The sequence below is a fragment of the Gavialis gangeticus genome, unplaced genomic scaffold (genome assembly GCF_001723915.1).
Source record: "Gavialis gangeticus isolate Ggan-Ray unplaced genomic scaffold, GavGan_comp1, whole genome shotgun sequence".
Taxonomy (NCBI): domain Eukaryota; kingdom Metazoa; phylum Chordata; order Crocodylia; family Gavialidae; genus Gavialis; species Gavialis gangeticus.
Genome location: NW_017729000.1, coordinates 20,401,738 through 20,413,952, shown reverse-complemented (window position 1 = coordinate 20,413,952; position 12,215 = coordinate 20,401,738). Strand labels below are relative to the sequence as shown.

Genomic DNA, 12,215 nt, shown 5'->3' with positions numbered 1-12,215 from the left:
CGTTTGACTCCAGTACTCTTTCGTGCCATGGCAGGAGGTCGGACTTGATGATCTGCTCAGGTCCCTTCCGACCCTACCGACTATGAAACAATGAAATTATACAGGCTGAAACTATAGTGAATTAAAAGCAACAGGAATGAATGCGGCGCAGTTTGTTCACTCCGTGACATACAGTAATTGTTAGTGACTGTTTAGTTCCCCCTTGGGGAAGTCTGCCGAATCTTTCATCCATCATCTACTAGAGAAAGAGCTCTGGAATTACCTGCTCTACAGCACATACAGCCAACTTCCTCCTTTCTTTTGCACAGGTGATCAGGAGGAAAAGGTAAAATGAGTTAGTACAAAGGATGGGAAACCCAGCAAGTACATGTTATTTAGTCTCAGTCTTCAACTTCTTTCAGGTTGCCCTATCATGTATAGAGGCATTATGGTGTGAAGTTTCCATTAACGATGCCAGGGACTGAGTGGCATGGAACTGGCACATATACCTTGCATACAGACAGACATAACTTGACCAGGCAATATGGAGGAACCTTGCTCTATTGCTGCGGTTACTGGAATCATTCTATGGCTAGCCAAAAATCCTGATCAAAGTCTGTCAATCAATGCCAATCATTGCAACTAAAATTAAAAATGCATATCTCCATTGCCAGGTGCATAAATCCTTATGAAATACCAAAATAATCTCTACTTTTTGAGGGTACTCCCTGTAAGAAGAAGAAAGGTTGGAATACTTTGGAGATGGCTAAGCTCATACACAGCAATTTGATTGTGTTAGAACCTCCCTTGTGAGGCACTAGACGGAGGTGACAGTGTTTAGAGAAATGAACTGTGATTATTTTGTAACCATGTGAGCCATTGCACTGCTGCTACCCACTGATCAATGACAGCATGTCTTATTTCTCGCAGGGCTTCCAACACAGCTGAGAAGGGGACCTTAAGGAATGTCACACAGTAGGTGCTGAGACAACTTGCACTGAAACAAATAAAAAAAATGGCAGTCCCGATTTGAAACGAATTAAACACGCAGACTCTCACTAATCCTAAACCATGTCAAAAAAAAGTCGTAGCAAAGGCGAAAAGCCTGAGGCACTGCTTGTCGCCCTGCAGGCTGCCAATGAAGAACTCAGGACCAAGTTAACGGACATTCAAATTGAGCTACATCAAGAGAAGTCTAAGGTGAGTGAAGAGTCCATATCAAGGGACAGTCTCTCTATGGTAGTACAGCATGTAGAAAAACTGCATTGTGGAAAACCAGTGAATGAAATGCATTTTTTCCTCCAGAACTGAGGCCTCCCTCTGCCCCCACCTTCCATTTTTCCACGTAGGTAATGCCACTGACTTCAGTGGAGCTATTCTCAATTGACTTATTTAACAAAGTTAATGAAGCATCATGCCCATGAAGAAGAGATTTGCTGGCTTTAACAATATCCTGGCCATATACCAGCTGGTTTTATAAGTTCTCTAACTACAATACCCTTTTTCTATCTGTAACTAATGTGCAGTGTTGTTATGCATTCTTGAAGGACTGACTGCGTCCATCCATACCAAAGACGGTTGCACTTCTGTAACGAGTGAAGCCCTCCATAAATATATAGTGTGAAATTCTATACTGTGCTTTTGGGGGGGAAGTCTGCATGGTTGTCCATGATGTGACTGCATCCAGTGTAGACCTTTAGGCTAGCTAGCTCAGGCACTGATAGCTGTGTAGCCACAATGCCACAGAGTTCACTGTGGGCAAATTGCCACGTGTATTTAAGTACCTGAGTTGTCCTCTCTGCTGCTGGTGCTGCTGCTTTTGCTCCATTGTTGTTGGTGCCTAAACTAGGTGGTCTAAAACTACCTTGATATGCCAGTGGCATGGGCTTTGACCCCACTCAAAGGCATTCTTATCCCAAATCCCCAGCACCAACCCAACCTCTCTGTTATACTGAGGTGTGCACACAGTGAATTGTTTCCCCTTTCATCCCCACCCCACCATTTTATGGCATTTTTCCTGTTTGTTGAGAGGTGCTTCAATTAGACAGTGCATTGTATCTGTGTTTGGGAGTGACCAATGTTCATGCAGATAACATTCAGAGCACTGCTTTCATACCATAAAGCAGTTGTATGAACAGAGCTAAGTGCTCCTTGGACACTGGATAAGCACAATCTCTCTTTAATTTTTACAATGTGCTCTTCATGAGCAGCAGATAAAATAGATGCTCCATCTTATAGCTAGTGTTGACTTCCTGTCACCCAGTCACACAGGTAGGGACAGTTCTCCCCACATCCCAGCTCCCTGGGTCTGCAATCCAGCCACCAAAATCATTTCAAAAGGTGTTTCAATCATGTCTTGATGGGTTTGCCCACCTCTTCTCCCCCCCAATTAAAGAAACTGATTTTCATGGAACCTGGAGCCCTTGTCTGCCTGAGGCCATGCTTGTTTGTGAAGTAGCCAAACAGTCAATTGTAATTGAAACCTATGAACCCGACTCTTTGGCTACTTCACAAATAAGCATGGCCTCAGGCAGACAAACCTAGGCTGAGCTGTTTCTAGCTGCCACCGTTGAACAACACCAAGGGCTCCAGGTTCCATGAGGCCATTTATTGTGAAAGCCTTTCTCGTCCATATATCAGGGTTAATGGGAATCTTTGACCATCAGCTGATTCCATGAATATCAGTTTCTTTAATTGGGGGGGGATGAAAGAAAGAATTGACATTTCTGTGCTGTCTTATGAGCTGATAATCTCTTGGGGGTTTCTCCCCTCACTTTTCAAAGAGCTGTATAGCCATTGATTTGCAAACTGTGAGGGAACTGACACGTTCTCTTGAATTCATTCTGCATCCCGTGCTTCTACAGCAGGCTGATCTCAGATCCTGGACAGGCAAAGTAGTTTTTCAGGCATTGGCATGGATGTTTTGCACATGGGCAGAAACTGTCTACTCTGTAGAAAAAGTAGGCTAGCTGCCAGAAACTTGATGGAGAAAAGAGCTGCTTGCTGATGCTCTATTTCTACTGTGGCTGTATACTTTTAGTACCCTGAGGTTCATTGCTATTTGTCACTTTAGAGGTGACAAAAAAACGGAACTTACACAGGTAAGCAAGACTTGTTAAAGACTTCTGAACATGTGAAGCTGTTTACAAAACATCAGTCCCTAGGAGGGAGATCAGTAGAATATGAACAAACCGAAGAGATTAATTCACATTCAGTAGCTCCCACCAGACATTGAGCATCTCCTGAAAGGTGCTGAATGCCTTGCATTCCCAATGACATGCATGCAATGTAGAGTGCTCACAGTATTAGACCCAAAGAGTTACAGTGGAGTTCAAGATTGGCCTACAACAGGGTCATGGGCCAAATGGAGACCAACCCCTTCTGGAGTGCCCGTGGTGCTGGTTCCAACCTGTGCACCGCACACATGAGCCGCATGCACTGCACACATGGCTTGCTGTTGCATGGTCCCTGAGGTCAGTAAAGGGTGCGTGCTGCCCATGGCATGCAGGCTGGACCCAGTGGTGCACATGGCACAGAGGGTCTGGGGCACAGTCTGCATGCGGCACCCCAAACCTGTGCTGCCTGCATGCAGGACTGGGGCCAGCAAATGGGATCAAGCCAGCCATCTATAGCATACAACTCCACAGGCCAGTTGCAACCCACAGGCCAACTGTTTGACATCTCTGGTGTACAGCACATGAAGAGCGATCTCAAGTTTGAATGAACACAGATTTGAAGTGCATTTTGATCAAAGCTTTTGATTGGGCCCATGTTATGAAAGTACCCAACTCCCAAATTCGTTCTGGATGTGGTTCAGGTCTTATATCCCCCAGAGTTTTAACTTAGCTCAGACTGAGAGTTTTGGTTCAAATTGAACATCCTGTGGCTGACCAATCATTTGAGATGCCTGGGAGAGTGCGAAGGGACTGTTCCTCCTCCTCCCACCAAAAAGCTTGGGTAAAAATTTCTGATGCGCCTCCCTGTCACAGCTTCACCTTTTCATGGGTGTAACGAGAAGCAAGCACATAGAAGAGTAAAAACCTGAGCCGTTGAACAATGGGACCTTTTTCTGCATAACTTTGTTTCACCAATTTGAACTGAAATTTCTTCCTGCAGAGCACCTTGCTTCACCCTCCCCCATGCACTAAAGGGCACGTCAGCATTGCAGTCAAGTGTGACTGCAGCGCCTGTAGACACACCTGAGTGAACTCTAAACTAGAGCACTTGGGTATTGATAACAGGGTAGCCATGGCAACACAGCTCTGTGTGGGCTATCTGTACCAGAGCTAGCTAGTTGAAAAGTATCTCAAGGCAGGCTGAACATCATGTAGGAGTCGAAGCCTGACTGCCATGTAAATACACTCTAAGCAGGACTAAGTGGGTGTCATTTTGTAGCCCATCAAAACTTCTCTTTGATCAATGAGATAAAGCATGCTGATGTGAGAGGTAAGATATCCTACTCATTTTCCCTAGTCAAGGAGAGGTGCAAAGGGCATGAAACAAGGGGGCAGGGGAAAGGAGGTTAAAGAGACCCCAGACCTGCACGTCTGGATGATTACAACTAGGCACCTTAAGTAAAACTGGCCTTAGTTTCAGTGGTAGTAATTGTAATTAGGGTGTGACATACAGAAGTGATGACAGACACTGACTTTTATTCCCTAGCCCTACTTACCTGTCTGTATTAGAGAGCAGTCAGTCATGTCCTGCTTTCTGCCTGTCAGTGGAATAGTGCTACAATAGGGTTATTCCTTTTGTATAGAGTGACAGCAGCTAGATGTTGCTACTGCAACAGTGATCTCTAGGGCAAGCTGAGTGCCGAGTGCCTCTGGAATCGGCCTGCTTTTATTTCGGCATATACATACTGGGGTGAGTACCTATCTTAGCACACAGGTGTTAAAATTTCTGCGTGGGTTCTTGAACAGCAAAAACTTTAACACTGATGTTTTAGGGAGGTAGCTGGTTTTTTTCTCAAGGAGACTTTGAAGAAAGACACTGCTTTATTTTCAGGGGTTGACTAATACTTCCAGGATGACATTGGGGACCTGAAGCCAAAGTAAAATCACACTATTAGGACTTTATTTCTCAGTTGGAGATTTCTTTGGTTAGTATATATCTGAGACCACTTGGGGACAGAAGACAAAGACAGTACATCTTGCGTATAGCTTTCCCTATCTTTGGCAAATCTCATTCTTCTAATCAATTATGACCACAAGCAGGCACCACTGGTGTCTCTTGGAGAGCTTTCAACTGATCTAGTCTTTTATTTATTATTATTGATTTTTTTTTCTTTCTCACTTTAAAAGGTTTGCACACTCTGATTCTTTATAGTATTTATTTTAAAGAGAAATTGTCATGGGAGTTTTAATCTTTCAACTCCTTCTTTTTCCTTTTCATAAACCTTAGAACACACCCACTGAGTTTGCAGCAACATGAAATCTCTTTTTTTCCTTATCAAATCATTTTCCTCCATTGTACATTCACGAGTTTGCTATTGTGTTTGCTCCTGAGGTCTGTGTTTGGTTTCTGAAGTGTATTGGGTTACCTCATTATTGCAGGGTTGTCCTTTAGGTATGGACAAGGGATGTAAGTAGTTGGGGGGTTTTTTCAAAGAAAAGCAATGAGGCATTCATCTTAAGGGAAAAAAATGTATGGGGACAAATAATAAAGACTTTACTCCATCAAATGTCCTAATGGAACCAATAAGATTTTTGCCAGAGTAAGAAGAGGTAGTTGCTGGGAGAATGCCTCTAAACATGCCTGTATTTTTGTCACACTGGGGGTGGAGGAAGATTGGGGCATCTTGAATGTGTTTTGTCCCTTGGGTGTAGGACTTTATAGGCATCCTGGGTAGACATGCTTGTGTATCGTCTCGCTTGTGGCTGTTGACTTTCTTTTCTTCTCAACACGTAGGTTGCTAAACTTGAGAGGGAGAAGACTCAAGAAACCAAACGGATCCGAGAACTGGAGCAACGCAAGCAGACTGTACAAATCACTGAACTCAAGGCGAAACTCCACGAGGAGAAGATGAAGGAGCTGCAGGCAGTGCGGGAGAACCTAATCAAACAGCATGAGCAAGAGATGACCCGGATGGTCAAAGTCAGAGACAGTGAAATCCAGCGCCTCAAGTCAGCACTGTGCGCGTTGCGGGACGGGAGTAGTGACAAAGTAAGGACAGCGCTGACCATTGAGGCTCGTGAAGAGGCCAGGAAACAGTTTGACTCTGAGCGCCTTAAGCTTTTGCAGGAAATTACTGAACTAAAATCTGCCAAAAAGCAGGTGGATGAGGCCCTTAATAACATGATCCAGGCAGACAAGATCAAAGCGGGTGATCTTCGGAGCGAGCATCAATCCCACCAGGAAGCCATCTCTAAGATCAAATGGGAGAGTGAGCGGGATATCCGCAGACTGGTTAGTAGCTCCCACCATATACCACAGAGCTTGTGTCACTTTTCCTAGCCTTTGCCTCTTGTCATGGTACTTAGATCCACACAGCTCAAAATAGTTTAAAAAACAAATGATAAATGTCTAGTTATCACCCCTCCCAGGAAATAAGTCTTCAGCAGTAGGTGGCAACTGTTCAAGATTAAATAAATGGCCTTAACATGGGCCTTAAGTAAATGAGCTAATGCTCTGTTTTGCAGTGAACTGAGTAGTTGTTATACATCTACTGCTGTCTCTTTTGCTATTATTCCTCAACGAATGTGTGTTAAAAGAACCTCTGTAAGCATCATGGAGCCGAAACATGTGTTGTACGGAAGAAGCACTGAAACTATTGGCAAACTTTTGTGGCATTCAGGGAACACTTTCATTCCCCCCAAAAAGAAAAAAAAAAGCCAGAAAAGTCAAAACAATTCCCTTACATTTTTTTAAACTACATGCTTTTGGTGAGGAAAGCCCATGACCTGATGTTTAGAGACTTTGCTGGGAAGTTGGAAATGCAAGTTCATACCCACCTCTGGGTTGCCTAAACCCCTGCTCTAGAATCCTAACCTAGCTATAGTGCTAAAAGGTGTGGGGAGGGGGGACTTCTTTTCTGGCATCAAGTACTTACAGTCTTCCTCCAGCTCCATAATAGAACTGTGCAAGTTAGTGACATTCAACTCTGTATCACCCTATGTATATTCTGTGACTGATCTGGGATGTGAAACAATTTTTGAAAGTTATAAGGAAAAGAAATTTGTTTCCAGAATATTTATTTGCGTATGTGCATTGCACTAGGCCAGGCTTTGATTTCATGTACTCCAGTAAAATCTCAGTGGAAAAACTATATCGCCCTGGTGTCAAGAGGGTTGCAGTAGATTGACACCTGGGTAAATGAAATCCAGATCTGGCCCATTAATTTGAAAATATAATTCTAAAGGCATTTTAGTATGCTAAAAAGGTTACAGGTTCAGTAAAGTGTCTTTGATGGCTGTAGACACAATTCAGCACAGATAGTATTTTTGCTTTTGGGAAATGACTCATGCAACTTTCACAGATTGCAGTGCACTTTTTCTGAGAATTTTGCAAATTCTGGTTCACTGAACATCCTTAGGCTCAATGGCATTAGCTGCCTTCTGCTAATCTCTGTATTCTTTAGGGCTTGTGTGCAGTGATCTTATTCCAAAATTGAGTTAACCCTTCCTTTTCTGGTTGTCAAGCATCGTGCATCAAGATTCCAGTGAAGGAAATGAAGTGTGAGGTGCTTTATTGTGGGCTAGATGAATCTGAAACATTACACAGCAATGGAGCAATTGATATCCAAAGAAACAAGAATTATTAGAATGACCCTTCCAATACAGAGTCAGCCCCTAGACTGTAAGTTTGGCAGATTGGGTGCTGAGCCCCAGCTGATGTAAATCAGTGTCTGTATCGATTAAACAGGGCCATATCTTCAACTGATGTAAATCAATATAACTCCATTTACACTACCAGGGATTGAGCCTACATATCTTCATTTGGCCATGCTATTTTGTACTGTAAATGACTACATGAGGTGCTAGGTGATAAACTGTAACTTTGGCTTTGATTTTTCACAGATCTTAATCCTCTGCAGTTCTTGAGCATGTCAGTAGGGGCTACAGAAGTGGAACACCATTGAAAAGAGCTTGTGTATAGATTCAGTGATGCCCTTTGCTAATTAACAAGCCACAGGCAATAATGATTCATATTTTGTATTGATTATAGTAAAACCTTGATCAAGTTCATTATCTAGGAATCTGGTGTGATACTCAACAGCAGATACAATAGTAAACGACAACATTGAAGTGATCTGAGGTACTCTTGCAATGCTGACATGCTGTTGGATTTGTGTGTTGATATTGTTCTGGTATTTCTTAATTTAGATGGATGAGATCAAAGCTAAAGACAGAATAATCTTTTCCTTGGAGAAAGAACTGGAGACTCAGACGGGCTATGTACAGAAGCTTCAGCTGCAGAAAGAAGCTTTGGATGAACAGCTCTTCTTAGTGAAGGAGGCAGAATGTAACATGAGCAGTCCCAAGAGAGAGATCCCAGGGAGAGCAGGGGATGGCTCAGAGCACTGCAGCAGTCCTGTGAGCAGGTTTCCCTGTCCTCTGAAATATAGAAGCGTGGCTCTTTGGTTTGCATAATAATCTCGCCAGCCTTCTGCATCATTTTTCCTATTTGCTACAGAGAAGATAAGCTTCATTTTCTGAACCCTATGAAGTACCCTCTAGTGGAAATTCTTAGCTACGTCTGCCAAAGGCCCTTTGTAGATACCTTAGAAGCACATATGTTTTTGCAGATGTTTTCTTTCCTCTGAATAGCTGGCTCTTAGCTGGTCCAGTGGGTTCAAACCAAGGGCCAATTTCTGCCCTGCACTGCACGATGTGGTTATGAAACACTACAGGATGCGGTGAATATGGGACTCCCCCAAAGCAGAATAGCATATCATTTGCACCCATGTTACCCAGGAGTAAATGACCATACAAAATGTAAGTGGGGTCCAGAAATGAGATCCAAGCTGTTTTAACTTTTTCCCAGCATACAAGTCCCTTGTGATGGTCTCTGTAAATGGTACCAATACGGCCAAGGGGGTTCATTTCGCTACAAAATGATGATGTGGTCATATTTTATAGCATTTAACTTGACTTGTCCAATGTATCTTCCATGTGAACCAGTAACTAAATGATATTTTTCTCCATTCTCAGGATTTACGCAGAAACCAGAAGAGGATGGCAGAGCTGAATGCCACCATCCGGAAACTGGAGGACAGAAACACACTACTTGTAGATGAACGAAATGAACTGGTTTGTGATCTTGTCCTTGTCACACTGGGGAGGCAAGAAGTCGTAGGGAAAGGAAAGAAGGGTGATTTAGGCAGTCATGATTTATGCTGTGTCTACCCTTTACTCCTAAGGCTTAGAACTTCTCATATGAAAGGACAGGAAATGACACAGTTCTTGGGTGTGCTCAGCAACCTCAGGGCCCAGTCCAAAGCCCTTTGCAGTCGGTGGTAATTTTTCTATTGATGTCAGTAGGCTTTAGCTCAGGGCTTTAGTCTTTGTTTCACTACATCTGTTAACACACAACTGTTCCATGCATTATGAGGTGCTTCAGACCATGCTTCATAAAACATGGCATGGTGCAGCATTGTATTTAAACATAAGAGGTAACAAGGGCTAATTTTTGCTGCTAACTGAATCTCCAGCCCTTCCATCTCCCTCACCATGGGTAGCCCTGCCCCTTGACAGGTGCCCTGCCCCCGGCCGCTATCTTGGGGCAGGTGTCCTGCCCCCTAGCCTCTGACCCCTGACCATCAGAAGTCTTTCTGGGAGTGGGGGTTGCCTTCTTGGAACCGGAAAAAAGACAAATCATATAGTAAAAGTCAAAAATCTACTGTAACAGATTTTCATTTTATTTCAAAGAATATTTTTGTCCTGACTTACATGTGTTTGCTTAGTGTATATAGAGATGATTGCATAATAGGTCAAAAATAAGGTCTTACTCCTGTATATTGTGTGTGGAGAGTGTGTGGAGTGTGGGTGGGGGGTGGGCATATGTATATGCTGGGGTGTGGGGGGGTTGATGAGGGGATGTGGCTGTGTGTGGGGAGTCTAGAGTCTCTTGGGTGTGGGTATGTGTATATGTGGGGTAGTTGTGGGGGGTATGGGCATTTGGGGGTGTGAGGTAGGGTGGGGGTGTGGGGACCCTGCACATGCCCCCCTATGGTGCACAGCGCCTACTGCTGACAGCAGCGGCAGCAGCAGACTCATTGCCTGCTCACATGTTGCACAGTACCAGCCAGTTCTGGGAGTTGCACGTGGCATCCAGGAGCACAGCCAGGCTGCCCACCTCTGTCACTCCCTGCAGGTCATGTGCAGCTCCCACACCGCTGGGGGGAAACCCCGCATGATGAAGCCAGCAGCCTCACCTGGCTCCCTGCCACCACATGCAGCTCCTGTCCGGCAGAGTGCCAGGAGCAGTACGGGGCAGCAGAGCCAGGCTGCCAGTTTGATTACGCAGGGCTTCCCCTGGTGGTGTGGGAGTCCCAGGAGCTGCATGTGAGCCATGGGGAGCCCCATGAGATAGAGGCAGGCCGGTTTGGCTCTGCTCCTTCCACTACATGCAACTTCTGGAACTGGCTTGAACCGCGTGCTGCCAGGCAGCTGCACCTGCATGGGCCATAAGCAACCCTGAGGGTCCGCTGCCTGCTGCTTTCACCAGTGGTGGGGGATGTGCATCATGGGGGGAGGCATGGGGGGGTTCCCACACCCCCCCACTCTCCATCACACATGTGCATCCACACCCTTCCTACCTAAACTCCACACTCCCACCACCCCCTGGGTGCAGTCCTCAGTCTCCATGTTTCATACTCCCACCCAGCTGCAGCTTCCCTCTGCCTGCCGCTGTTTCCCTACCTGCTGCCCGGAGCAAGTGCTGTAGCACAGACATAAGGAGGAGCTGCTGGAGGCCGGGGAAGCCAAGCAACTCCCCTGGTAGCTGCAGCAGTAGCAGTAGTGGCCCCACCCAGAAGCTGTGCTTGCTGGCCAGGGCCAGAGCCAGGGCCCTCCCCGGCATGAGGGTGGGAGCAAAGTGCACTGGCTGGGTGAGGTATAATTAATTGGGGGGTGCTTGTGGGCCAGGTGAAATAGTTGGATTCAGCCCGTGGGCTGTATTTTGCCTGCCCCTGGTTTACAGGGTTCTTGGGAGGTATCATAGGAAATTTCATAGTAAAAATGTAGCCCAATCTGATATCAATTTCCTCTTAGTATAATGATGTGTGTTTTTATACTAGTCTGGTGCATATAAACTACCTACAATCCCTAAACCCCGCATAGACACTGTAACAATTAAATGCAGGGTTATGATTCTGATCTTACTCACAATGAGTTTAGACCAGTTAACCATTGACTTCAAGGTGGTTTTACTATCATGAGTTCACAATCAAAACTGGTTTGTAGGATTCTGGTTAAATGTTTCTATATTATCTGACTCAACCTTTTCTTATCAGATACTCCTAAGCACATAGCAGCTTCTGGTCAGATCTATTCTTGAAAAATCAAACAATGACAGTATTTCAGCATCTGGCATATCGACTATGCAGGCTGAGGACAGTATAAATATCAGATCTACAGAGAATGGATTACAGTAAATTCATTCCTTTGACAGATTTATTTTAGCATGGAATAGGTATACCTTGCCATGGACATCTGCACTTTTTTGACCATCAGCATTTCTGCAATTCTGGTTAAAGATTAAGGTTTTGAAATGCAGAGCAGTTCCATTGTATTCAGTGTGAGGACAGGAATCATAATTGACTCAGTTGGCTTCAGTGTAGATATCTCATTCACATCAGTGGTATTAATTAACTAAAGCTTGTAAAATCATGGCTTATCACAATTGTAATACAGCAAAATGCATTAACGTGTATTGCTTACATTAGTTACATCTCTCAAAAACCGAGTTCGTACAGCATTTAGCAAATAATAGCCTGAATATTCAGTCTAATTGATTATAATTTGATGCATACTTTTAAATAGCCAAAGTCTTTTTTTCTTTAATGAGAAAATGTCATTTCTTAGAAGAAAGACTGTAAACATTTCTTAGAGAGTTTAATTGTAATGAGCACATTTATTAAATAATATATTATGATCCAGGGTACTGCTACAGGCAAAGCACAACTTCATGTGTAATTATGTGTCTTCCTTCCCATTAAAATACGGATTTTTTTAATAGTGTTGTTCAGAGAACCTCATCTTCTAAGGAAAGGGGAATTTCATGTGTAGAGGAAC

The 12,215-nt window shown here is 44.2% G+C and overlaps 1 protein-coding gene across 1 annotated transcript in view; it reads left to right on the top strand.

The window, feature by feature from the left end:
- JAKMIP2 (janus kinase and microtubule interacting protein 2) overlaps positions 1-12,215 on the top strand; it is a 187,039-nt gene that overhangs the window by 103,296 nt on the left and 71,528 nt on the right. Inside the window, exons 2-5 of the mRNA XM_019506389.1 lie at positions 910-1,179; positions 5,890-6,387; positions 8,304-8,513; positions 9,132-9,230. Of these exons, the coding sequence (XP_019361934.1) occupies positions 1,051-1,179; positions 5,890-6,387; positions 8,304-8,513; positions 9,132-9,230 (936 nt within the window). The 5' untranslated portion in view covers positions 910-1,050. The remainder of the gene's footprint in view (positions 1-909; positions 1,180-5,889; positions 6,388-8,303; positions 8,514-9,131; positions 9,231-12,215) is intronic.